Source organism: Eubalaena glacialis, chromosome 19 (genome assembly GCF_028564815.1).
Source record: "Eubalaena glacialis isolate mEubGla1 chromosome 19, mEubGla1.1.hap2.+ XY, whole genome shotgun sequence".
Taxonomy (NCBI): Eukaryota; Metazoa; Chordata; class Mammalia; order Artiodactyla; family Balaenidae; genus Eubalaena; species Eubalaena glacialis.
Genome location: NC_083734.1, coordinates 18475271 through 18500011, shown reverse-complemented (window position 1 = coordinate 18500011; position 24741 = coordinate 18475271). Strand labels below are relative to the sequence as shown.

General features: G+C 53.1%; 1 protein-coding gene across 2 annotated transcripts in view; it reads right to left on the bottom strand.

Annotated features, from left to right (window-relative positions):
* Positions 1-24741, bottom strand: part of RAB11FIP4 (RAB11 family interacting protein 4) — a 117250-nt gene that overhangs the window by 26220 nt on the left and 66289 nt on the right. Inside the window, exon 1 of one of the 2 annotated variants that reach the window (XM_061175364.1) lies at positions 13809-14080. The exons of the other annotated variant lie outside the window; for it this stretch is intronic. Within the exon in view, the coding sequence (XP_061031347.1) occupies positions 13809-13838 (30 nt within the window). The 5' untranslated portion in view covers positions 13839-14080. Of the gene's footprint in view, positions 1-13808; positions 14081-24741 lie in introns of those variants that run through there. 2 annotated transcript variants of the gene reach the window in all.

Below are 24741 nucleotides of genomic sequence, written 5' to 3'. Positions count from 1 at the left end.
ATGGATAAAGAAGATGTGGCACATATATACAATGGAATATTACTCAGCCATGAAAAGAAACGAAATTGAGTTATTTGTAGTGAGGTGGATGGACCTAGAGTCTGTCGTACAGAGTGAAGTTAAGTCAGAAAGAGAAAAACAAATACCGTATGCTAACACATGTATATGGAATCTAAAAAAAAAAAAATGGTCATGAAGAACCTAGGGGCAAGCCGGGAATAAAGACACAGACCTACTAGAGAATGGACTTGAGGATACGGGGACGGGGAAGGGTAAGCTAGGACAAAGTGAGAGAGTGGCATGGACATATATACACTACCAAATGTAAAATACATAGCTAGTGGGAAGCAGCCGCATAGCACAGGGAGATCAGCTCGGTGCTTTGTGACCACCTAGAGGGCTGGGATAGGGAGGGTGGGAGGGAGGGAGATGCAAGAGGGAAGAGATATGGGGACATATGTATATGTATAACTGATTCACTTTGTTATAAAGAAGAAAGGAACACACCATTGTAAAGCAATTATACTCCAATAAAGATGTTAAAAAAAAAAAAATGAAGAGGGAGGGGGATTTTTCTAGATGAGTGGTTCTCAAACTTTAGAGTCATTTGGAGGGTGCGGTGGATTGTTAAAACTCAGACTGAATCAGTTTCTGACTCAGTAGGTTTGGGGTGAGGTCTGAAAATGTGCATTTCAATAGGTTGAAATAGGTTTTTTTTTTTAAAGTGCATTTCTAACAAGTTGTCAGGTTATACTGATGCTACTGGTCCCAGGGCCACACTGGGAGAACTATTGTTTTCAATTAACCAAGAGATATAAAAACTGAATGTTATCTTTGATTAGATCCCGGTTCAAACAAGCAAGCAAGCAAGTAAGCAAACCACCACCTAGCTGTAAAAGATCTTCTGGGGACAAGTAGGGAAACTGGAGCATGGAGTAGATACTGGGTGATAGTAGGGAATGATGCTCGATCTTGCTAGGTGTGTTAACGGTATCTAGTTACGAAGGAGAAATGCCCTTAGTTTTAATAACATTTGCCGAATTTTATTTCAAATGGCTCAGAAAAAAATCTCCCACACAGAGATGAAGCAAATATGGTAGCAGCACCGGGGAGCACCTGGGCATGAGAATCCTTAACGGTGCAGTCTTCTCCACGACCAGCTCCCTGATGGTCTGTCCTGGTTGCAGGGGCTGGTCTGAGCTCCTCGTGAAACACTGTGGGGTTCCCTTGTGTGGTGATGGAGGCACGGCTATTGCAGGGGCTGTATGGTGGGCTCTGGAGCCACGGGGGCTGGGGAGCAGGTGCTGTGAGCCACTGCAGGGCACGGCTTATGGCAAAACCTATGGGAGTCCTGCAGGTTGGTGGCCGAGAATGGTGGCCAATCCCACCCGCAGTGGCCTCCCGTAATCAGTTCTTACAGGTCTCATTTTTTTCAATACGTCAGAAGTAAACCTTACATACATAGAGCGTGAAAGATAGTTGCCCCAAACTTGCTCAGCTGGTTAAGGAAAAGTGTAAAATCTCTCATAAACTTAGCTCCATTTAAAAGGAATATGGGGGGACATCCCTGGTGGTCCAGTGGTTAAGACTCTGTGCTTCCACTGCGGGGGGGGGGGGTGGGGGGGGTGGGGGGGCGGGGGGGCGGTGCGGGTTCAATCCCTGGTAGGGGAACTAGGATCCCGCATGCTGCGTGGCGCAGCCAAATTAATTAATCAATTAATTAAATAAAATAAAATGCATGAAGGATCTGAATAGACTTTAAAAAAGTTTTTAAAAATAAAAGAACTATGAAAAGGGGCAGCCACGCTTTAAAAATGCTATCCTAAAGGCAGAGTCAGCGGAAAGAGGGAGCTCTGAGGACCAGCACAACCTCCTCGGGTAAAACCAACCCTTGAGAATAAGAGCTGAAGGGTGAGCAGCCTAGATTACAAATGACTAGATCAAGAGGCAGGGGCGGCTCAAGCTGTAAGAATGTGAAGGGCCCCTCATCAATGGCGGGCCTTTGCCCGAAGGCAGAGCTACCTCCCCTCCTCTCGGGCTCTCCCTGGGTGCCAGGCTCTGCTCATCCTCCTCCTCCTCCTCCTCCCCCCTTGGAGGATGATTCCGGAGAACCTTTCTGTTATGGGCAGAATTGTGGCCCCCTCCCCCCGCAACCAGCAGTCTCTTAGAACGTAACTGTGTTTGGAGACAGGGTCTTCAAAGAGGTAATTAATTAAAATGAGGTTATAAGGGTGGCCCTAATCCAGTATGACCAGCGTCCTTATTAGGAAATTAGGACGTGGACAGACACAGACACGCACACAGAGACACACACACGACCAGGGAGTACTGTTAGGGTAGCCCTAGCAAACTAATACTCTTTCCTCCTCCTCTAGGAAGGCTGTGTGGAGACCCCTCATCTAGGTCTGTGTTTTCCACCCACCTTCCCACCCGGATAATAAGAGCAAATTCCTTCAAGGTCAATTCAATTCAACCTCCATAGAGAACTAACTACTGAATCTCCAGAACCTTGTCAAGAAACGGGATTTTTTTTTTTTTTGGTCAAAGGAATTGTTGGCTTCCCTTCCATGATCATTTTGAGATATCGCTGCTTCTAAAGAGACTGTATTTTGCTGACACTGAAGCCTAGTGGATCTACAATTATCAGGACAATGTTTCATAAGCACTTTATACACGGATCTAAGTAAATTATTTCCATTTCTCGCGTTCTCTCAATAACATAGGTATTATAGTTTCGTTGTAGAGATGCGTGTGTGCAGTTCAGTCACGGGCACTTAAAACTGCAAAGGCAATTTTTGTTTGCCCAGAACTGTACACAGTGTAGTTATAGTACAAATATAAAAGTTATTTTGCCTAAATAGTGACTGGTTGACAAGAGATCAGCAGTTAGCCCTGGAACCACAGAGCCTCTAACCCTGGGCCAGGTTACCTCTGTGGCCAGCAGTGCCTAGTAATTGAGCAAGATATTACCAGTTTCTCTGTGCCAGGCAGTATTTCTGGCTACTTGAAATCTAGGGCAGACTTTTTCCCTCTGTTGTGGTCAGTTTAGGAAGGAGGGCGCTCTACCACTCCCGGGACATGTGGGCACCCTCCTCGGCAGTGATGCCAGCCTCCCCCTGACACTGCCAGAACCAGAGTCCCCTCCCCCGCCCCAAGGCTGGCTGTCTAGGGTCAGTGATGGTGACCAAGAGGCCAGGCAGACACTGAAGCTGAATTTGGCTAAGTGACCCACCTCCAAGGAAAACCCACAGGGGAGGTGGTCCCAGGGTCAGCTTTTGCTACCATGGGCATCAAGCCCTTGATGGGGTCTAACTGTCCCAACAAAGCCCAGGGTCCCAGATCCGAGTGCCCTGGTGAATCTACCTCCTGAACACAAAGGGTTCCAATGGGCCAGCTAGTCTCCCCCACTGCCCCTGAAGTAGACAGAGCCAAAGGTCTTGATTTTCAAAAGAGAACATGGACTTTGGAGGCAAACTGTTGGGGATTATGAAAACAGAACTTAAATTGCTTCCACATCTGGAAACCAAACCCAGCAGCCAGCCCCAAGAATTCCAGGCATGTCAGCCTGGAGAGGCTGCAGGTCAAGGGAGGTGTTTCCTGTTGGCCGAGTACCCCCCATCCACCTCCCCGAATCCACACGCAAGATCTGTCTACAAGAGGCCAGGTGGAGACACACCTGAGAGGAAGCGAGGAAAGGAAGGTAACCCACGGGAGCGCCGACCACGTGGCCAGCGTCTGCTATGTGCTTTACTGGGGCGGGTCTCATTTTCCTCCCCTAAAAATCCTGCAAGTAAATACTGTCTCCTCCCTACAGATGAGGACCCGGTGTCCAGAGAATTTAATCCACTCTGCCCTGAAGTGATGCTGTGATTTTTCTCTCCACGCCCATTTGTCATCACACAGAAAGGTGGAGCCATGGGAACCTGAATCAGGAAACTTAACTTCCATTGCCCCCTCTAAATTCTCAAAAAAAGATTCCCCAAGTACCCGCTGGGAAGCCCCAGTTCCCACCAGCCATCGTATCTTCGGCTCTTCCTGAGGAAACCACGGGCCAGGTGGAGAGCAACTCAAACGTCAAAAGTGAATCCACAGGCTGCACATTGAAAGGGGGGCCCATCAAGGGCTCTCCTGGCTCTCTGAACAGGCAACTATTTTGGGCTACAAATTATAGCTTTGAAAGATGTGGCCGTCTGAAGTGAGGGCTTAATTACTCACACAGCCAAGAGTCTGTGGGGCTTGTCTTGGGGGCTCCCTGTGTTACTATCCTGATAAGAGGAGTTTAAAGTGAAGGCTGGGGAAGGGATAGCGGGGCCAGTCCTCCGCCCCCGAGAGCCCACCAGGTGGGCCCAGCCGCACTCCTTCAGCAGGGCACCCTCAAACAATGTGACAAAACCTCCCGGGGGGCACACCTGGGCAGAGCTGACAGTCCAGAGCTAGGCTGGGTGCCCACCCCAGCCCCTCTCTGCCACAGAAAGCCTCAGGCCTTGGAAGGCCAAGCAGGTGCCAGGGTTTACCCACAGCTGACGGCCAAGGCTCCTTCTGACCCGTCCTCCTGGAGCGGACAGGGTGAGATCAGGCAGGCCAGTGACAGGGCGACTCTCCTCCTCCCCACCCCACAGAGTCCCCCTGCCAGGCTCTCTGTTTTTATAACCTTCTGGCACCTTCCATCAGCCCAGAGACCCCGGCAGTGCTCCCGGCAGGCTCAGTTGAGGGGTCCCTTTTTGTCCTGCAGCCTTTGCCAGGTCCAGCTATCCAAGCTGCCGGTTCCAGGGGTGCAGCCCTGCACTGGGGCCACCAGCGCACAGCTGGCCAGGGCAGGCTGAGCCGGCTCAGGTCCCTTCCCAGGCGCCCCCCGCAGTGGGGATGGGGGGAGAGCACTAGGTCCCGCCAGCAGCCATAGCTTGGGGCTCAGAGGGGGGAGGCCCCCAGGGAGTCCTAGAGTACTGAAGTCCCTCAAGACGCCCTCAAAGAGCCTGTGGCTCCCCACTGGCCAAAGAACCAGGTCCTGACTCCTCAGGCCAGCACACACAGGCCCCGCGGCAGGCTCGGCCTCAGGACATGACACTGCCCCTCCCGCTCCCTTCATACCCCAAGCTCCTGTCCAGCTTTACCCCCCAGCCCCCAAGCCCTGGCACGTGATGTCCCTTATGCCTGAAACACAATTCCTCCCTGGGTCACACATGCCTGTCCCTAAACAAGCCCCAGTTAGAAAGTCACTGTATCTGGGAGGCCAATGCCCTCCCTCCACCCTCCACCTACGCCCCTCACCCCCAGGCCCAGAACTGAGCTTCGACAGCCCTCCAGCCATCTCTGGGCACCCTCTCTCCGGTGAGCCCTGTCTCTGCCCGTGACTCTCCCTGGGGCACCGGGTAAGGATGCACATGCCAGGCTGGGTCCTCATCCTCACCTCCCCCGCCCCTCATGTACCATTTTAAGGAGAGAAGGGGGAAGCTTTTCCATCGCAGCCTTGGCACAGCTACCCACTGGCTCCCCCTGTCCCCAGCCAGGAGCTGTGTGGTAGCCTTGCCTCCTGGGGGTCCCACAGGGGCCACTGCACCAGGTATTATAGGCTCTTTGAAAGCAAAGTTCTGCCCCACCTGCAGCTCTGTTTCTCTTAGGGCTGGTTTAATTCATTACACCCCTTGGTACACCCAAAGGACAGACGTCCACCTTTATGCCAGAGACCCAACACCACCTCATCAAAAGAGGGCTGCGAGGGCTTCCCTGGTGGTTCAGTAGTTAAGAATCCACCTGCCAATGCAGGGGACACGGGTTCGAGCCCTGGTCCGGGAAGATCCCACATGCCGCGGAGCAACTAAGCCCGTGCGTCACAACTACTGAGCCTGCGCTCTAGAGCCCGCGAGCCACAACTACTGGGCCCGCGTGCTGCAACTACTGAAGCCTGCGCGCCTAGAGCCCGTGCTCCACAACAAGAGAAGCCACCGCAGTGAGAAGCCTGCGCACCGGAACAAAGAGCAGCCCCGCTCAACACAACTAGAGAAAAGCCCACGCGCAGCAACGAAGCCCCAATGGAGCCAAAAATAAATAAATAAATTAAATAAATTTATTAAAAAAAAAAAAATTGGGCTGCCAACCCCTGACACTATACACAAAACTAAGGACGTAGGGCTACTGGCTTTCATCAGCATCTTGAGAGGCAGAGAGGAGACCTCTGACAAAAATTAGCTTTAAGACCACTGCCCACTCTGAAGGTCTCCCTCCAGCCACCATCTCTCACTGAGCCCTCGGCCTGCGGCTCCCCCAGCCCTGCTCCTCCCTTAGGGAGCAGCCCCCCTTGTCAATCTCACCCCCCACAGGTGCCAAGGCACTGACTGCTCACCCCATTCCCTCCCCCTGCAGCCGAGCCAGCCCACCCACCACATCCCGCTTATAGAGGCAGGCCCCCATGCCTTCACCCGCGCTATTCCCTGCCCTGAACTCTTCCATCTGTCTCAGGGCATTTACTTGGAGCGACACTGTCAGCTGGCACCCCCTGAGCCCTTGGCACCCAGCTAAAGAAACACAGGGTGGTCTTCAACATTTGAGGAAGACCAGGAAAGAATGCATCTCTTAGGCATCTAGCATGTGCTGGGTGTTTTTGTGCATCAGCCATCGTTCAGATGCAAAAACTGGGTCTCAGAGAGGTTAACCAATCTGAAAAGGTCACAGAGCTAACTGGACTAGGGTTTGAACAAGGTCTGATTTCAATACAGCAAGGAAGGTACAGGAATGCTAAACACACTTGGAGATGGCAGGGTCCAACACTTAGCATTGGAGCAGCCTCTCAGGCTGAGCCCTGCAGGCCACGGGCACAGGAATTAGCTGGGCTGGTGGCACCAGAACTTGGACTTGAGCTGAAGGTTGCAGGGACCACAGCACACTAGACCATGGACTACTGTCAGCTGAGGCTCCTGGGGCTTGTGCCACCCTGGCCATGGGGCATAGCCCCCTCCCCTTTGCCACCACAGGGAGCTTCAGAGGCTACATGTGGGAAGATTTTATAGAAAGGGAGAGGAGAGAGATTTGAAAGAAAATTGCTAAAGGGAAACATGTGAAAAATGAAAACTCAGACAAAGTGGGAGAAGGAGGGAAGGAAGGAAAAGATGATGTTTAAGGATTGTAAACTGAGTCAGGAAGCCAAGATATGAAGGCCAGTTTCCCTCTGCTACCTTGGGAAGGCCAAGGACCCACTCCCTGCCTTCATTTTCCCTTTCAGCCCAGGTGGAAGGGAGCAGTATGACTTCAGACAGTACCCAGCAAGAGAGAAACAGGGAAAGGTGCCTCACACACAATCCTGATGACTGTGGAGCCATGACCCGCATCTGGTAGAGGAACAACCCAAGGCTCAGAGAGGTTGCTCTACTTTCCCAAGGTCACACAGCTTCTGAGCTGTAAAGCTGGAATCTGAGCCCAGGTCTGCCCAGTATCCAAGCTCATTCCCTTGAACCACATCAGAGTGTTGCTTTTTAAATCCTCCCACCACTACAAGGTGGCTCTACTTCCTTCCTCAAAGAAACTGGGCAAATTATGTAAATTCTCTAGTGGTTACCTAGTTTCTGTGTTTCATTAAATCCAAGATGTCTTTGATTTTAAGATGCCCTGTTATTTCGAGCGTACCAAGAAACGGCACTGTCAATTAAATTATAACATACCAGCAAATGTATAACATAGCAATTTGAGATGTTAAAATGTGAGGAAAAAGTTATGTCTTAGAATCTATAAAATACAGTATGACTATTGGTGGGGAACAGGGATTCAGCCAGTTCCTCTGACTGTGTGTGCGCGTGCGTACACCGAAGGGTAATGACAACTCCGTGAGTGCACGTCCGCACACGCGTGCGCGCACAGACACACACACACACACACACACACCTGCTGTGAGCTCCTCCTTTGCTAATAACTCTTGCAGATAATCACACAACAACGTGCTGGCCAGACCTGCCTTGTCAACAAGAACCCTCATTTCGCCAGGAGGCCATCAATTCAAGGTTACTCAACACTGTCAGCCAGAGGCTGTCCTCACCACCACCCACCTGACCAGCCAGCCCGGCCAGCCTCGCCTCAGTGGAGCTGGAGACCTCTGAGCAGCCAAGCTAGACAGACAGGCAGGTTTGCTCCTTGGAAAACTACCAAGGGCAGTCACTCGACGTGGCCGGGTGGCTGCACAGCCCACACCTTTCTATACCTGGCCCCTCTCCAGATCTCCTGGGGCCTGCAGCCAGCCAGAGCCACAGTGCTTCAATAAGGCAGGGACTGTGTTGGCAGCAGCAGACGGGCAGCCCTGCTCCAAGCTGGCTTTTCCAGCTGAGCACAGGTGGACAGAGAGGCAGGTCCCGGCTGGAGGCGAAGGGCAGTGGGCAGAGGTGCGGACCCACTCTCCTGGGTAGAGGGGCCACGGCCGGCAGAGCAGGCGGCCTCTGGGAGGAAGGACCAGGCACAGTTCCACGCCAAGTCCCGGGGAGATGGCCGTCACCTGGGAACGTGCTTTGCATCTCATTCACAGACTGCCTCTCGGGCAGGCGCCAGTCACTTCACCCAGCCCCCGAGTCTGCATCTGCAAAGGCCAAGTTGGTTTATTTAAAAGCACAGCCGCTGAGCAAGTGGAATCTTGCTCCTCCTGTCCTCGGGTAGCCCAGGTTTTCCCCTGCCACCTCCCTGTTTTGGGGCTGACATCTTCCCTGCAAGAAGTTCTGTTAGGAGCTAAGGTTATCAGTCACAAGAATCAAACCAGCAGAAGCCTGAAGGAACTAAAAATAACAGCTCGCTTGTAAGCCAAGCATTGTCTTAAGTGCTTTTCATACCTTTACATATTTGATCCACGTAACAACCTTATGAGAGAGGTAATATAGTATCATTCTCTTTTCACAGACAAGGAAACCGAGGCAGAGAGAGGTTAAATGATTTGCCTAAGATTCCACACACAGCAACTGGCAAAACCAGGACCTGAACCCAGACAGCCCGACTCCAGAGCCCAGGTTCGCAGGGACCACACTATCCTGCTTCTAGCTACCTAACCGTCCACCAGGCCCCAGCCAAGCAAGCGTCAGGACTCGCTCTGGGTATTCTAGGTCACAGCAGCTCATTATACCTGCATCATCACCCTGTGAGGTGGATACTATCATCACTCTCATTCTGGGAGTGGGGAAACTGAGGCTCAGGAAGGCGAGGTAGCTTGCCCAAAGTCCCACAACTAGCAAGCGGCAGGGCCAGGACATAGACCCAGGTGTTTCCTGGCTCTGACACTTTTTTCCGGTTTTAAGAAAACAGGCCTTGGGTTACCGAGCACGAGATGAAGGCACCTGTGTTTTGAGGCAGGCGTTTCTCCCAGGAAAACCGGTGTGCAGGAAGGAGAAACTTGCTCCTGTGTCTCTCCTATCCCAAGAGAGAGACTGAAGTCTGGTGCTGACAGCAGAGCCCTCTCAGCTCTCTTACCCCGGGCCCACTGCAGACAGCACTGGCCACGTGACACACGTGAGACCCCTTTTTATGGTAATTAGGCCTGCAGAGCTCAGGAGGGTCGGGGTGACAAAAGATGACTCGAGTGAGAGGGTGCCCACCCACTCTCCCACACTCCAGTTCTGTTCAGGCCTTCCTCTTCTGGATCCCTTACAAGAGAAAAGCACCCACGAGCAGAGCCACAGATATTAATAATAGCCGCTACGGAGCTTTGTTTTCGTTTGAGTCGTGTTTACATTGCTGGGAAAGAACCCACTTGTCTGGGAAGATGAAGCAGGTTGAATCAATTAAAAAAATGCCCAAGAGTCGGGCAACTTCCCCTTTCTTGAAGGAAGTCAAGAAGGGGGTAGAAAAGTCGGTATTACTCGTACCGCCTGCCAGACGAAGCTGGGCTGAGGTCACCCGGAGCCCCCCGCTCTGGGCCACCGAGCTACCTCCTCAGACCTCCACGCGCCCCTTGGAGGATGCACTGATTTCTGGATGCCTATTCTCTCCTTCCACTCCACACACACACACACACACACACACACACACACACACACACACACACTTGGGGCCCCCAGCTATACACAGATCAGGTGCGTGAGCACCTCTGCTGGGCTCCTAAGGAGACCGGGGCACAGAAGCGAGCTGCCACCTGGCCATGAGTAGAGGGAGTAAAGAGGGAGCCCAAGGAGGAGACGAGGAAGCAGAGCCCTGGGAGTGGCTGGCCAGAGCACCGACCCGTGGAGGCTGCCGGCTACCTTGTGGGTCTTGAGCGCTGCATCTGCTGCACCCCCGTAGCACTGGCCCGTGGGGACGGGGACAGCCCCGACCGTGATCTGCCTGCTTAGACAGCTGTACGGACAGCACCCCAGTGGTTCTGGCTCGTATCAACAGTCTGGCAAGGACGGTTTCCATATCCACTCAGAGAGGCTCATCTGACCCGACCCGCGCTGAGGGCAGGAAGTCCACACAGCGATGGCCACATGCAGGCACCTCTCCCCAAGGAACACCTTCAGGCCCAAACCCCTCAACAGCAAGAGTCTAAAGAGGACAGAGCACTGAAATGCATTCTGTGCCCGGGAATTTCTAATCTCAGCTGTGCTACTGTTCTCCTCCTGGGATCCCGGCTGTTGCCTGGCAGCATCAGGCGCCCCCTGGCCTCTCTGTCCTGTCCCCTGGCTCACTCTCCAATCACAGCGGCCTCCCTGCAGGTCCGTGGATGCACCTCGCCAGCCGCGGTCCCACCTCAGTGCCTTTGCGGTTGCTGCTTCCCCTGCCTGGGCCTCTTTGGTCAGAGGCCACCTTCTCAGCGAGGACTGCCCTGCCAACTCTGTTTAAAAACACAACTCCTTGCCCAGCACTCCCCAGGACCCCGCGTTCTCTCCTGCCGTCTCTCACGCTGCAGGTTTTACCTGCTTGCCTGCCCTCTGCTGTCATGTGAGCTCCGTGAAGGCAGGGATTATTGCCAGTTGGGTTCACTGCTGTGTCTCCAGTGCCCAGCACAGAATCTAACACGAATTAGATGCTCAAATATTGCTGAATGAATGAATTGCCTGTACTGGGCAATGTGCCTGGTGGGGGCTGGGTGAACAGACATGGGGAAGGAACTGTGCCCTGGAAGCCACCTGACGGAGGGGACTGTGTACCACAGCCACGAGATACGTTCATACAACGTCCAGAAGGATGCCGGGTGGATGTGCTCAATCCACACGCCTGTCCCATGCCCGGCTGGCCGTGGGCACATTATCCAGCTGCAGGACTGGGCAGTAGGAAGACCTGAGCAGTCCTCCTCATTCGAGAGGCCAGTGACTTGATGCCATCAACGCTCAGGTGCTGAGTCAAGACACAGAGGACCACAGCCCAACCCCAGGGATCCTGCACGCCCAGCAAGGCCAAGGCACTGTGCCCACTGCCAACACCGGACAGCAGGCAGATCAGACAGATGCTTCCTCTTCCAAAGGCAATAAGCCTTGCGCCAGGGGACAGGGCCAGGGCACAGGGCCAGAGGGTGGGCTCCCTCTGCCCAGGCTGTCCCTCCCCCGCCTAAGGCCCTGAGTCTCTGAGGTGCCTGCCTTCCAGGAATTGCTCACCTGCTATTTTATTGGGAGCCTCTCCCACCTGCTCCCCTGCGCCTCTTCCCTATCCACACCTAAAATATAAAAAGTGAAGTGAAACTGTGAAGCCCCTTAGAGCAGGATCAGCTGCGAAACATCCCTTGGCATAACAGGCCACCTCAGAGGAGGGAACGCAGCCCTAGGAAAGGAAGTTTCCAGCCACTCTGATGTGGGGTGGGGAGGGTGCTGGAAGGTGAGAGCCGTGAGGGTCCCCCTAAGCAGCTGAAGAGACAGCCCTGGGTGTGAGGGTAGCTGGACCCACCAGGAGGGGAGGGGGCTAGGAGAGGCCATGAAGGGGCCAGTGTGCTTTGGGGAGGGTCCAAATGCTCTGAAGAGAGGCCAGCAGGGAAGGAGAGTGGGGGCCAGGAGAACACCCACCAGCAAGCGCTCAAGCTGCAGCCTAGTGCCTCCCCAGTGCAGGCTGCTCCAGGCACCCTAATTTCTTCTCCTTCCTGCCCTTGCTAGACTGCAAGTCCTTTCTATGCACAGGCTCCAGATAGTCTCTCTTCCTTGGGGCAAAGGTCTCGCCTCCTGCCTGCTCACCTGGCCTGGTTAGTCCTGTCCGTCCCCAGAGCACTGTCTTATCTCCCGCCCGCCTTAGTCATCCACCCCATCCCTCCATCAAAGCCGGAGTCCCCAAATTACAAAGCTGTTCCCCAGCAAGCATGTGCCCAAGCATCTGCCTGCTGCTCAAGAATCCCACAGGGGACACACACGCCTAGTCACGGGGACCTCAGAGCCAACCCAGATCAACTTTGCCTGAGAGCTGGGGAGACGGTGTTGGGCAGGGAGCAATTAGATCCAGTTCATCAGTCTTCCACCAGCGTTCAAACACCTTGAGGGGAGGGAGGTGTCTGCATGTCATAGCCCTTGGGCACGTAATCAGCATTTCACGAATGCCAGCCCAGCAGGGTAAGGTTTGGGCCAGTCTATCTGAGTAAGCTGGTGCCAGGTGGGTGGCAAGACCCCAGTCAATGGCAGTGACTCAAGGACTCCACCAAGACTAGGTTAGATGGTTACAGGGAGAGAGAGAGAGAACTCTACTGCAGAGGTCTGAGACACACACAGCTGGTACCCTCCCCCCCGCCCCCAGGCAATCACTGTAACCACATTTCACCAGGGAAAGGACCTGGGGGTGCCCCTTCCCAGGAGCCCCTTCGATTAGCACCCGCCTCCAGGTAGGGAGGCCAGAGGTTTGGTGGATCCACAGGAACCAGACCAGAGGGCTCCCACCCAAGTCCTATAGGCTGAGTGCAGGAACTCAGCCCCCTTACACTCCTTTGAGGAGGCGGCCTATCAATCAGTCAAGGAACACTGGCATGTCCCTCAGGGCTGAAAGATGTGTCACCTCCAGCCATCTGTGGGAGAGCAGGGCTAGCAAGAAAGGGAAATGTGGAAAGACGAACACTGGAGCGTGCAGGGATGAGAAGAAATAAAGTCTGGGGCTGGGGAGGGTTCCTGCAGCACACACACGGTTCTCCAGAGGCTGCTCCGCCAAGACCTCAGAGACGCTTGTCGTCCGCAGAAAAGCGGCTGTGACAACAGCAACTACTACCGAGGCGGACTTGCCGGCTCTTGCGGCCCAGAGAGCTACGAGCTGGGAGGCCGCGCACACCTCCGGCCTCCGCAGCCTCTCGGCTGGGAAGGAGCAGGGCCCTGTCCCCAAACCCCGAACTAGGCTGGTCCTCCCTCTTGCCTGGCAGAGACCCTCGGAAACGAGGGAAGCCCGGGAACGGTGCAGCCTCCAAAAGCTACGGGAAATCTTCGCCCGTGCAGAGCCCCCTTCGGGACTCGGCGGGGCCAAGGGAAGGGAGCTGGGGCAACACTGGTCCCGGAGCGGCAGGCGCGCTGGGAGCCGAGGTGGGACGCGAGGACGGGGGATGTCCCAAGGGAGGCGTCCGGGCAAACGAGCCTCCTTCCTGGCCAACTAGGTCCCCCTAAAAACACTTTCTGAAACGGTGCCGAGGAGAGAATTGGCCTCGTCTCCCCGCGCCCCGGGGCTAGTGCTGCCCAACCTCGCACCTGGGCGCCGGCAGAGGATCGGAGGGGGAGGCGGGGGGGCGACTTCCCCGCTGTGGCCCAGCGAGCCGGGGGCAGGTAACCCGACCTCCCCGGCCAGGGCCGACAGGGCGGACCCTCCCGGGGCGGGCGAAGTTCCGCGTTCCGGCAACTTCCCCGGTGGCGGGGCCGCGGGCCGGGCCAGGTGCGTGTCGCCGGAGCCCCGCGACCCCGAGCCTCCCGGCCGCCGCTTACCTGGCCCCCGGGGGCCGGCGGGGTGCGCATCCCCAGTCCGACCGCGGGTCGGTGTGCTGCCGAAGGACGAGAAGTGGGCGGGCGCGGGTCGGCGGAGCCGACGGGGATGCCGCCGGCCGAGCAAAGGGCGCAGAAACAGTCCGGTCGGAGCCGCGGCTGCTTGCCCGGTTCGGCACCAGTTGAAGGCGCCGGCCCCGCCCCCACCCGCGCCCGTTGCCGGGAGACCCGCGTGGGCCGAAGGGCTCTTTGTATCAAAGCTGCCGTGACATCACGAGGCGCCCGGGCTCAGGGTTCGAAGGGGCGGGGACTAGCGCTGGGGGCGGGGCTAGAGGAGGAGGAAGCGCGGCCTGGGAATCCGAGCCGCGGGGGGCGGGGCCCAGGTAACCCCGCCCCCTAAGGTAGGGGCAGGTGGCTGGGGCGGCGCCGACCATTGGCCGCTTGGCCGCGGGGCGGGCCCAGGCCACTGCACCCCTCCCCGGGCCCCAGGGGGTGCCTCCGGAGATGGAGCGCGCCAGGGCCGTGTCGAGCCCGCGCAGCAAGGTTACTGCCGTTGGGATTTGGGCGGCCCGGACCTTGGGATTACGGGAGACGGAGTTTGTAAATTCAAGCGCCTCTCGGGCGGGCGCTGTGGCCGCCGCTGCCCGTTCCAGGCTGCTCTCAGTTTGCTGTCCCCACTTCCTGGTTCACATTTGCGGACGCGAACGAAGACCTGCCAACAGTCCGCCACCACCAGCAGCCTGAGTCTGGTGACTCCTAAATTGATTCTCATCCTGAACCCCACCCACAACTTTCTCAATCTTTTCGTGTAAAGTCAAAACTGTCTTTATAACCAGTACGGGAATACAAAGACCCAAGCGGCAACAAGAACTAAAAAACAAAAGAAGGAACGGACTCCTTCTGTTGGATCCTAGTAAATATAATTTAAGTCCAAAATGTGCCCCCTCATAACTCTTCATTATGCTCCGGATTAAAAGAAGGAAACCTGTAAACCAGCAAATTTTGCACGTGTGGTTTCCCTTTGACTTGACGTTGTATTGTGTAACTGGCGGAGGGTGGGGAGCGGATTTATCTTCCTAATTGTCTGGTTCAGGCCCGTATGAAGCCACCTTTGCCGTTCCTGAGTCCTCACTGACCAACAAGGTGGCATTTTGGTATGGGCAGGGCCCTTTGGTACAACACCAATTCACACACACACACACACACACACACACACACACACACACACACACAGAGCTTTTCAGCCCCCTCGTCTCTGGCTCTCTGCTCTCAACTTCCTTCTCCCCAGTATCTCCCTTGCAAATAAATTCCCAGCTACCTTTCTGTTTACCAGGGCCTGTCTCTGAGGCAAAGCATCCCACTGGGGTTCCCAGACCTGCTGGGGACTCTCCAAAAGGGACAGCATTAGCCAGAGGGGGGCCTCCTGGCAAGGGCTACATGTGGGGGGGAGGCTGGGGTAGTGTGGGTGAGGTGGAAACTCCATCACAGCTGGCCCTCTCCTCCCTGCTTATGCCCTGCAGTTCAGAGATCTATGTGCGGAGGCCACAGACTGTCTCACCCTAGTTTGTGTCCACCACCACAGTCCCTAAACACGCAGGAGCACTGTGGCGTACCAGAAAGAGCACTGGCTTTGGATTCGGACAGACCTGGGTTTGAATCCTATTTGCCAGCTGTCAGTCTTAGGACAAGTTATATAACGTCTCAGACTCAAGTGTCTTCATCTGTAAAATGGGAATGGCACAGTCTACCTCATGGGTTGTTTGGCATCCTGGCCCAGTGGGTACACTTGATCTTAGGCATTCATCAAAGGTGTGGTGTGTGAATGAGCCCATGCACCCTGGGCCTGCTCTTTCTGCCTTCCCAGCTCCAACCTGAGGCCTTAGCTCAGCTGCCTTAGGTGAGGTTTTAGGGTGGGGCTGAATTCAGGGTTTCTATCTCGGTTTCCCCTTTACCCCTCTGCGTCTCATGTTGCCCCTAAGCAGTGTGGGGCTCCAGAAAGCAGGTCACAGGACAGAGTCACGCAGAACTGGGGAAGAGAAGCAGAAACCTAAGGTGATCATTGGCTTTCTCCCAGAGAAGGTCAGTGGAGAGTCAGACCTGGCTTCCCTACCCCCACCAGGGGGGAGCGTGATGGACACGGTCCAGAGCTCCATGGAGGGGGGATGCTAGTGGTCCCTCTTTACCTTTCCCAAAACTGGTGGGGTGCGGAGCATCTCCAGGTATTTGTCCTGAAAAGTAGCATGACAGAGAGGAGTGTCACAAGACATTAGCATTGGACACGCTGAGTTGAAGCCTGCCAGTTCTATAATTTGCCATGGGGAAGTCATGTAATGTTTCAGAGCCTCAGTTTTCCAACTTTATAAAATGGAAACAAGACCTTTCCTCTTCCAGTTGTGAGGTGTAAATGGAATGATAAAATAAGTGCCTAGGGGACTTCCCTGGCGGTCCAGTGGTTAAGACTCCGCGCTGCCAGTGTAGCAGGCGCGGGTTCGATCCCTGGTCAGGGAACTAAGATCCATATGCCGCGCAGCCAAAAACAAAACAAAACAAAACAAAACAAAAACAAAAGTAGCTATTATAATGCCTCCTGAGCTGCAAGCACTCAATAAATACCAGCTGCTAGTTACTCCCAGTGGCATGAATGAGCCCCAGTCTGACCCAGTGATTAGGTGCAAGAGCTCTGGAGCCAGAACTGAGGGTCATTTCTTGGCTTTACCACATTGTAGCTGGATGACCCCAGACAGGTTTAATTCCCAGTGTCTCAGTTTCCTCATCTGTAAGTGGGAGATAATAGTGATACATATTTTAGGATTGGTGTGAAGATGAAAATAATCAGGACCCATAAAATACTTAGAACAGGGCCTGGCTCATAGCAGGTGCTCAATAAACAGTAGCCATTATCAATTACCATATGGCAAGAGGCTGGCAAGGAACTAGGGGGAGGATTAGAACCTCAGGAGGATTAGAATTCTCAGGAGAACTTAGGACATTGACTTTCTGGAGAGGCCCTGTCATCTTCCATAGTGTTCAGGGAAACAGTGATAGTTTTGGGGTGGGGGGGAGGGGGTGTGGGGAACTACTGTTTCTGAAATGGAATGTGGGAACTAAGGGCTCCAGCCCAGACTAGGGCACATGGAGGACTCAGTGTCATCTGATCAAGTGGGGCCTGAGAGACAGTGATTAAGCAATACAGTTCTGCCTCTGAGACAGCCCCACCTACGAGGCTGGGACAAGGAGGGTCTTGAGTTAGCTACTCTGGTCCCTTAGCATAGCTGTGTTTTGGATGTCATAGACTCTAACCATGTTAAGCTAGGAAGACTCTCTGGGTAAGTATCAAAAGTACTCTTCCCCCATGCTATGGATGGTAAGACAGTGGCTCGGAGAAGGCTGGGAATTTGTCCAAAGCCACACAGTGAGATACCAGATAAGCAGGGACTGAAACTCAGGCTCCTGACTGCCAGTGCCGGACCCTCTCCTTCCTACTGATGGGGTCAGACAGACTTGGGGTGGGGAGTGGCAGGGAGGTTACTCCCTCACAGTGCTTGCCTGGCGCTGTGAGTCTCCTAAGGGGTCTGACTTGTCTTTTCAAGAGAAAGAACAATCTCATTAAAATCAGAAACCCTCTCCCAGGGAATGTACCCAAGAGTAATTTTAGACTGCAAGTCACTCTGATTAATTCTCTTTATGTCAGGAAACTGATTCTGCCATTGTTGATACAAGAATACTCCCATGAGGCTGAATGCCAAAGCCAGAGAAAAGCCAATAGAACACTGACAAGCAGGAGTTAACAATCCTCCAGAAACTTATGGGGGCGGAAAACACATGGTCATCTGGGTGATCCAGGTGAGGGAAGAGATTAGTAAATTCTCTCTGTACCACGGCTATCTACCTATGTCTACTTTCCTTCTGCTGTCACCACACAGGAGTTAGCTCAACATCAGAGGGTGTAAAGAGGCCACGCTTTGTACATGTTTGGGGCCATATGGAAGGCCAGGCTAAGCATAAAGGGCATCATTGTAACAGGAAAGAGCTCTCTGAGCATTACCCAGTGTTAACATTAGCCAAACAACTGATGCCAACCAACATTAACCAAATGAACAAACAGAAAACAGCAACACAAATAACCCCAGAGCTGGGGGCGGGGGGAAAGCATCAGGTCCAGTGGTTCTCAAGCTGGGTTCCTTGGAACCCTCACGGTTCTGTGGAGACCTTGCAAAAGTGGGGTTGGGAGTGTGCTCTAGATAAGCAACAGGAATAGCTCCACTTCTATCTGCTTTACATGTAGACTTCCGCATGAAATTTCACATGAACAAAGAGTTCCATGGCTTAAAAGGTGTTTCAAGGGCTTCCCTGCTGGTGCAGTGGTTGAGAATCTGCCTGCCAATGCAGGGGACACGGGTTCGAGCCCTGGTCTGGGAAGATCCCACATGCCGCGGAGCGACTAGGCCCGTGAGCCACAATTGCTGAGCCTGCGTGTCTGGAGCCTGTGCTCCGCAACAAGAGAGGCCGCGACAGTGAGAGGCCCACGCACCGCGATGAAGAGTAGCCCCCACTTGCCGCAACTAGAGAAAGTCCTCGCACAGAAACGAAGACTCAACACAGCCATAAATAAATAAATAAATAAAATTTTTTTTAAAAAAGGTGTTTCAAATCACTAGTCTAGTGAAACCACTCGTTTACTAAACAGGGAAACAAGCCCAGAGGTGGGAAATGGCTTCTCTCCTCACAGTTCGTGGCAGAGCTGGGATTAGAGCTGAGACTCAAGACTCTCTGTCTAGTACTCTCCAAGACAAACATCAGTTATCAACCAGGACTGTCAACATCGGTCACACCTGGTCACACACTGGACCTTATTTCTGTCCAAACACAATATCACCAGCTGCTGCTCTTTGTGTGGAAAAACCCTCCACGTAGCCTGCTCAGACTTTGCCGCAAACACTTGTTTTCTCCAACCTCCTCTTCAGAGGTCCCTTGACTCTGGAGTCAGAAAGCATCAGCCCCAGCTATTAAAAGTCTCAGCTTTCCAACCCAGGGGACAAGTTCAACCTCTGATGACTTCAGCAGTGGCTTCAGAAAGAGAAACAGGTACTAAGGCAGTAGGTGGGATGCTGGGATTAGAGACGCCCCTTAACCTCAACGACTCCCAGTCGTTCCCAATCTCCCACTTGCAACAAACAGGGCTCTGAATCCCAGAGCCCTTCCGCTCCAGCAGGGGCCTGTCCAGGGGGTCTGCACTGCGTAGGGAAGAGGAGGCATCTGGGACCATCCCTTCCTCTGGAAAGCTGCGGTTTGGACAGCACATTACTTCTCATCCTACAGCCACACGCTCTCCCAGGAGCAGATATTGGACCAGGTGTGAGCCCCAGGAACATGAGCCCCCTTCCACTGGCAAATGCCTCAGGGTTGGTGGCTGTCCTTCGGCCAGGATGCCTTCAGCAGTCTGCCCTGGGGGCTGGGGTCCTGCATGATGTCTGGCTGGACACTGTGCAGACAGGGCAGGACCGGGTCTTACTGACTCAAGACCTGGGCTGAGTGTTCTGAAAGGCTGAGCTCTATTTTTGTCAACCTGTGCAGACGTAAACAATGGGTTTTCTTACACAAACCCAATAAGAGGGGAAAATGGTGAGAGAACCTGCGTTTCCTCTGACTCATCCAATCAACTAAGAGGAGATGGTGGCAGGTGAGGAGGAAATGGAACAAGGTCTTCTTTGACTTGCATCGGGGGAGGGCAAGGAGGGAAAACTTCCCTTTCCTGTACTCTCGGTAACAACAGGTGACTGCAGACCCTTGAGAGCATAAACAAGTCTTCTCTGTTTCAAATGCCTCCCCCCACCCTCCCTACCACCTCCCAGACCTGGCAGTCCACATCTCTGATTTTAGGAGTGGACAGTAAGGCCACAGTTCCAAAATTGCACTGCATACTAGCCTCACTTGGGGAGAGTAAAAAAGTCAATGCCCAGGTCACACCAAGAGCAACTGAATCCAAACGGCTGGGGTGGGAGCCAGGCGTTAGCCGTTTTTGTTTTTGTTGTTGTTTTTTTGGCCGTGCCACGCGGCATGTGGGATCTTGGTTCCCCGACCAGGGATCGAACCCGCACCCTCTGCAGTGGAAGTGTAGAGTCTTAACCACTGGACCGCCAGGGAAGTTCCACCCCACCCCACCCCACCCCACCCCACCCCACCCCACCCCACCCCACCCCACCCCCGTTAGCCGTTTTTAAAGATCCCCAGGTGACTGCAATGCAGCAAAGTTTAGGAACAATTAAATACTTTGCCAAAGGCTTGCTGACTACATCAGGAGTTGGAGCGATCGCAGGGGAAGGCATCGTTCATTAATTCATTCATTCACACATATTTAATCACGATCTTCTATGGGTCAGACCCTGTTCCAGCTGGAGATATAGCTGTAATCAATAGAAATCTCAGTTCTTGTGGCCCTTGCTTTCTAGTGGGGGAAGTCAGACAATGAACAAATAAATGAATGGACGATGTCCATGACAAGTGCTATGAAGGAAACAGAAGCAGGACAGAAAGACTTTGGGGGCAGGGGATTATTTTCACCCTGGATTTAGGCACCGATTTTTGCTTTGGAAAGAGCAGCTGAGCCCCTGCCTGTTGTCCTGGACTTTACCCTGCTGTCTGGCTAAAACAGCTTTCCCTTGACAATCAGTCCTCAAGGTCCTGCCTTCCACCCCTCACAGGGCACCCTGCTTACCTGTTTCCCTTAAGCTATTTCTTTAGGTGGGGCCTAGCATCCTCTGCGCGCAATGGTCTCCACTCCTCCTCTTCCTCCTTTGTCAGCAGTAACATCAGACACAGGGCATGTGCGAGGCCAGTGATCCATCAAGGATCATTTATGTGCAACACACAGATGGATTTTAGGCCTATGAGTTGAGTTAGAGGTCGTGTGGAATCCCAAACTCAGAGTCAGAGGACCTGGATTTGAGGCTTGGCTCTGCCACTTATAGGCAAAGGGCAAGTCACTTTAGCTCACCAAGCCTTACTTTCATCTTCAGTCAAAAGGAGAGAGTACAACTAACTTTGTAAGGCTGGGCTGTGCATTAAAAGAAGTCAAAGACGTTTGGAAAGTGTTTTGCAAATATGGGAACTCTTTAGAAATTAATATCATCTAGGCCGATATAGACATGAAATCACAGCACATTAAAGCTGGAAGGGATCCCATTTTACAAATGGAAAACTGACGCCTGGAGAGAAGAAATGACTTACAGTCACAAAGCTTACTAATGGCAGAAGGGTCCACACTGACCCCAGAAAGGGGCGGTGGTTGAGAGTAGACTGGGGATGCTGTTTGAGTATCAAACATTTTGCCTCCTCTGTCCATTAGGCAAACTCCTATTCATCCTTCAAAACCCCACTCAGGTGTGAACTGCCATGTGAAGTCTTCCCCTCTCCTTCGCTGAGAATAAATGACTCCTTGGCTTCATGATCTCCATGCCTCAAACATAAATTCTGCTACTGTGAGGAACACAATGTATTGTCAGGATTGGCCTCCTGTCAGGCTCCCTACTGTACTGTATGCAATTCCATATATACAATGGAATATTACTCAGCCATAAAAAGGAACAAAATTGGGTCATTTGTAGAGACGTGGTTGGACCTAGAGACTGTCATACAGAGTGAAGTAAGTCAGAAAGAGAAAAACAAACATCGTATATTAACTCATACATGTGGAATCTAGAAAAATGGTACAGATGAACCTGTTTGCAAGGCAGAAGTAGAGACACAGATGTAGAGAACAAACGTATGGACACCAAGGGGGGAAAGCGGGGCGGGGGTGATGGTGGTGGTCGGATGAATTGGGAGAGTGGGATTGACATGTATACACTAATATGTATAAAATGGATAACTAATAAGAACCTGCTGTATAAAAAAAAATACAATAAAATTTTTAAAAAAAGGAAATATTTATTGCTTCCAAAAATGTATTTTGTGGAGCCCCCATCCCACTGTGAAAGCAAAAATGGGCTCTGTGGTCGAATCAGCAGGCGAAACTCTTGGTTCCCCCTTGGAGACGTCACAGAGCACATGAGCAGGAGAGAGACCTTCCTCGCTTTGTTTGAACCTGGGGGTTTCTTAAGGCTGTCCAGCTTTGGACAGGATCTCTTCTCATTTAACTTCTAACAACAAAAGGACTCGGTGTTGTAAGGGACACACTTGGGAAAACAATGCACCAGGCTCCCAACATACACTCACACTCACACACACACACACAACAACAACATGATGTTATTATCTTCATTTTAAAGATATGAATAGCAAACACCTACAGAACACTTACTATGCATGAGGTTCTGTTCTAAGTGCTTCACATGACATTAACTCATTTAACTTTCACAACAACCCTATGAGGCAGGTATTATCCCCATTTTACAGATGGGGAAACTAAGGCTCAAAGAGGTTACTCAAAGACGTAAAGCCAATAAGTGGAGAGCCAGGCTTCAGACCCAGGGAGCTGATCCCAGAGACTGATGCACCAAAAAAAGGGAGGCTCAGATTTGTAAAATAACTTCCCCAAAGCAACCACAGTGGAACCAAGGCCATTCATTCATCCATTCACTCGTTTATTCATTTATTCAAACAACATTCACTGAGCAGAAACCACAGGCCAGCCACCTGGAAATATAAGAAGGGGATGCAGAGCGCCCCCCTCCCCCCTCCCGCCAGCACCACTGGACACTCGGGGCTGTGCGCTAAGAGGGGCGAGGGTGCCCTGCCAGGCACCAGCACATGTGCACACACATGTGTGCTGGGTGTGTGAGTCATCAGAGAGGCCCCGCACTTGAGAGGCTGGGGTCTAAACGCTGCCTCGGCTGATGTGACAGCCGTGTCCCTGAGCGGCAGTTTCTGTATACAAAGGCTCAGGGAGGGTTGTGGGATTCTGTACCAGCTCTTTCCACTCCCCACAGGAGTGGGGAGGCTGTTTAAAATGAGCCCCAAACGCAAGCCCAGGCTCCTTTCTCGGTTTTACAGCTTGGCAGCCAGGCTGCGCTCTCTGTCGGGTCACCGCAACCCTCCCCAGAGCTGATCTGGGCCGCAGTCTGCCCACCGCCTGCCCTCATCTGTTCTCCGGCAGGGTGGGGCCCCAAGGCCCTCTGAGCCCCCTCTCCACAGTCACGGCCCCTCCTCACGGTCCTGTGAGCTCTCCCTGCATCCCTGTTCTCGGCCGGCACTTAGGACCTGCACCAGGGATGCTCCAGGGTGGAGGGCATTCATCTCAGGAATTTAGCCGGCTCCTGAGAGGAGAAAAACTTTTAGAAAAGGCTGGGAGTGGATGCACACAACCTTAACGTCTTTTTTCAGGTCGGAAGGACCTTATCCTGAAGGGCTTGTAATTCCACTTGGAAATCACTGCCCCCACAATTGTCTCCTACATTATCTGGAGATGAAAAAAACACCCCAAACCCACAACAAACAAGCCGCCCCATAAATGACAAAAGTAGGGCTGTGGGCTCTTCACGATGAGAGGCCGTGAGTGAAGGGGGCTGGGGAGGGCCAGGCTGCCCCTGAATAAACTGGCGGGTTGGGCTCATCTGGAGGCTGGAGCTGGCCTCCCTCTCAGGCACACACACCTCGTTTGTGCCTTCTCTCCCGGGGCCGGGCTCGGCAACGGGAAACCAAAGGCCCTGGGCCCAGGACACTGAGCCAGTGTTTCTCCCACTTAGGGGAAAACCGCAACCCGGCGGGGCTCAGTGGCTGCAGCCAGGCGGACTGAAGGAGCCGCTGTGTTCAGGTACAGACACTGGTGAGGCCGAGCCCAGAGGAGGCCAGCGCAGGGGAGGGAGGGGCTGCCCTGAAAAAGAAACCTTTCTTCCAGGCCGGGCCCCCTGCTGTCTCACTGGACCACAAGGCCACATTCATGGCCGGGAAGTGCTCGAGCGCCCGGCCAGCCAGGCTCAAGCTCCAGCTCTGCTTCCCATAGCTGGCATTCAAGTCAATTCCTGCCAGCCTCTGATCACAACATTTTCATCAACCAATCAATACATAACTTTGTTTTATGCGTGTTTGTTTAAAGACACCCGTTATGAGACGTTGTTGATTCATTAACGTTGAACTCACAGCCAAAAGCATTATAATTCATGCTTAAACAAAGCTTACCTAACACGTATTTTCTCCATAAGGTACATCATAGCCTCCCTGCACTTGGGAACACTAGACGGTACTTCAGGACTACGTTTGGGAGTCATTTTAAACAGCGAAATCCACCTCCCCCCCAAAAAAACCCCACAAAAATGCAAAAACATGGCACTAAAAAGACTGTTAAAGGGACACTTGTTTACAGAATGAGCTAAAAAGTAGAGTCACATCTTGTTCGACCTCAGTTGGGCAACTAAAATTTTCATCTCTGAGCATGTCTGCAAATGGGCACGAAAACGCTGTGAGTATTAATTTGGGGGTTACAAATACATTTTAGCAAGTAAGCAAATTTGCAAATATGGAATCTGCAAAAAATGAGGATCAACTGTATCTGTGTTACAGGGTGACTGAGGGACAGGGAGGGAGCTGGGTGTTAAATGAAATAACTCGTGAAGGACACTTACAGATGTAGGCCAGTGGCACAGTAGACGATGCATCGGACGGCGATTCAGAAGAATACTTAGCACCGCGATAGCTCCACACCTCTCTGTATCGCTGCTACCTCTATTACCTGCTGACCAGGTAACTGACACCTTTGCTGTTCCTTGTGCTTTCTCCAGCTAGGGAAGCCCAGAGCCCAGGCTTTTTAAGTTAGTTTCCGGCTGGGTTCGAATCACACCTTTGCCATTTGCTAGTTGGGAGCCCTCAGGCTAAGTCGGTTCTCCTCCTTTCCATCCAGCACTGCTTCCCCACTGCTCACACGCAGCTGACACTGTGCTTAATAGAAACGACCAGAAGAGACCCGCCTCCTGTCCCCTCCGCAGGTCTGCACACTCACCTG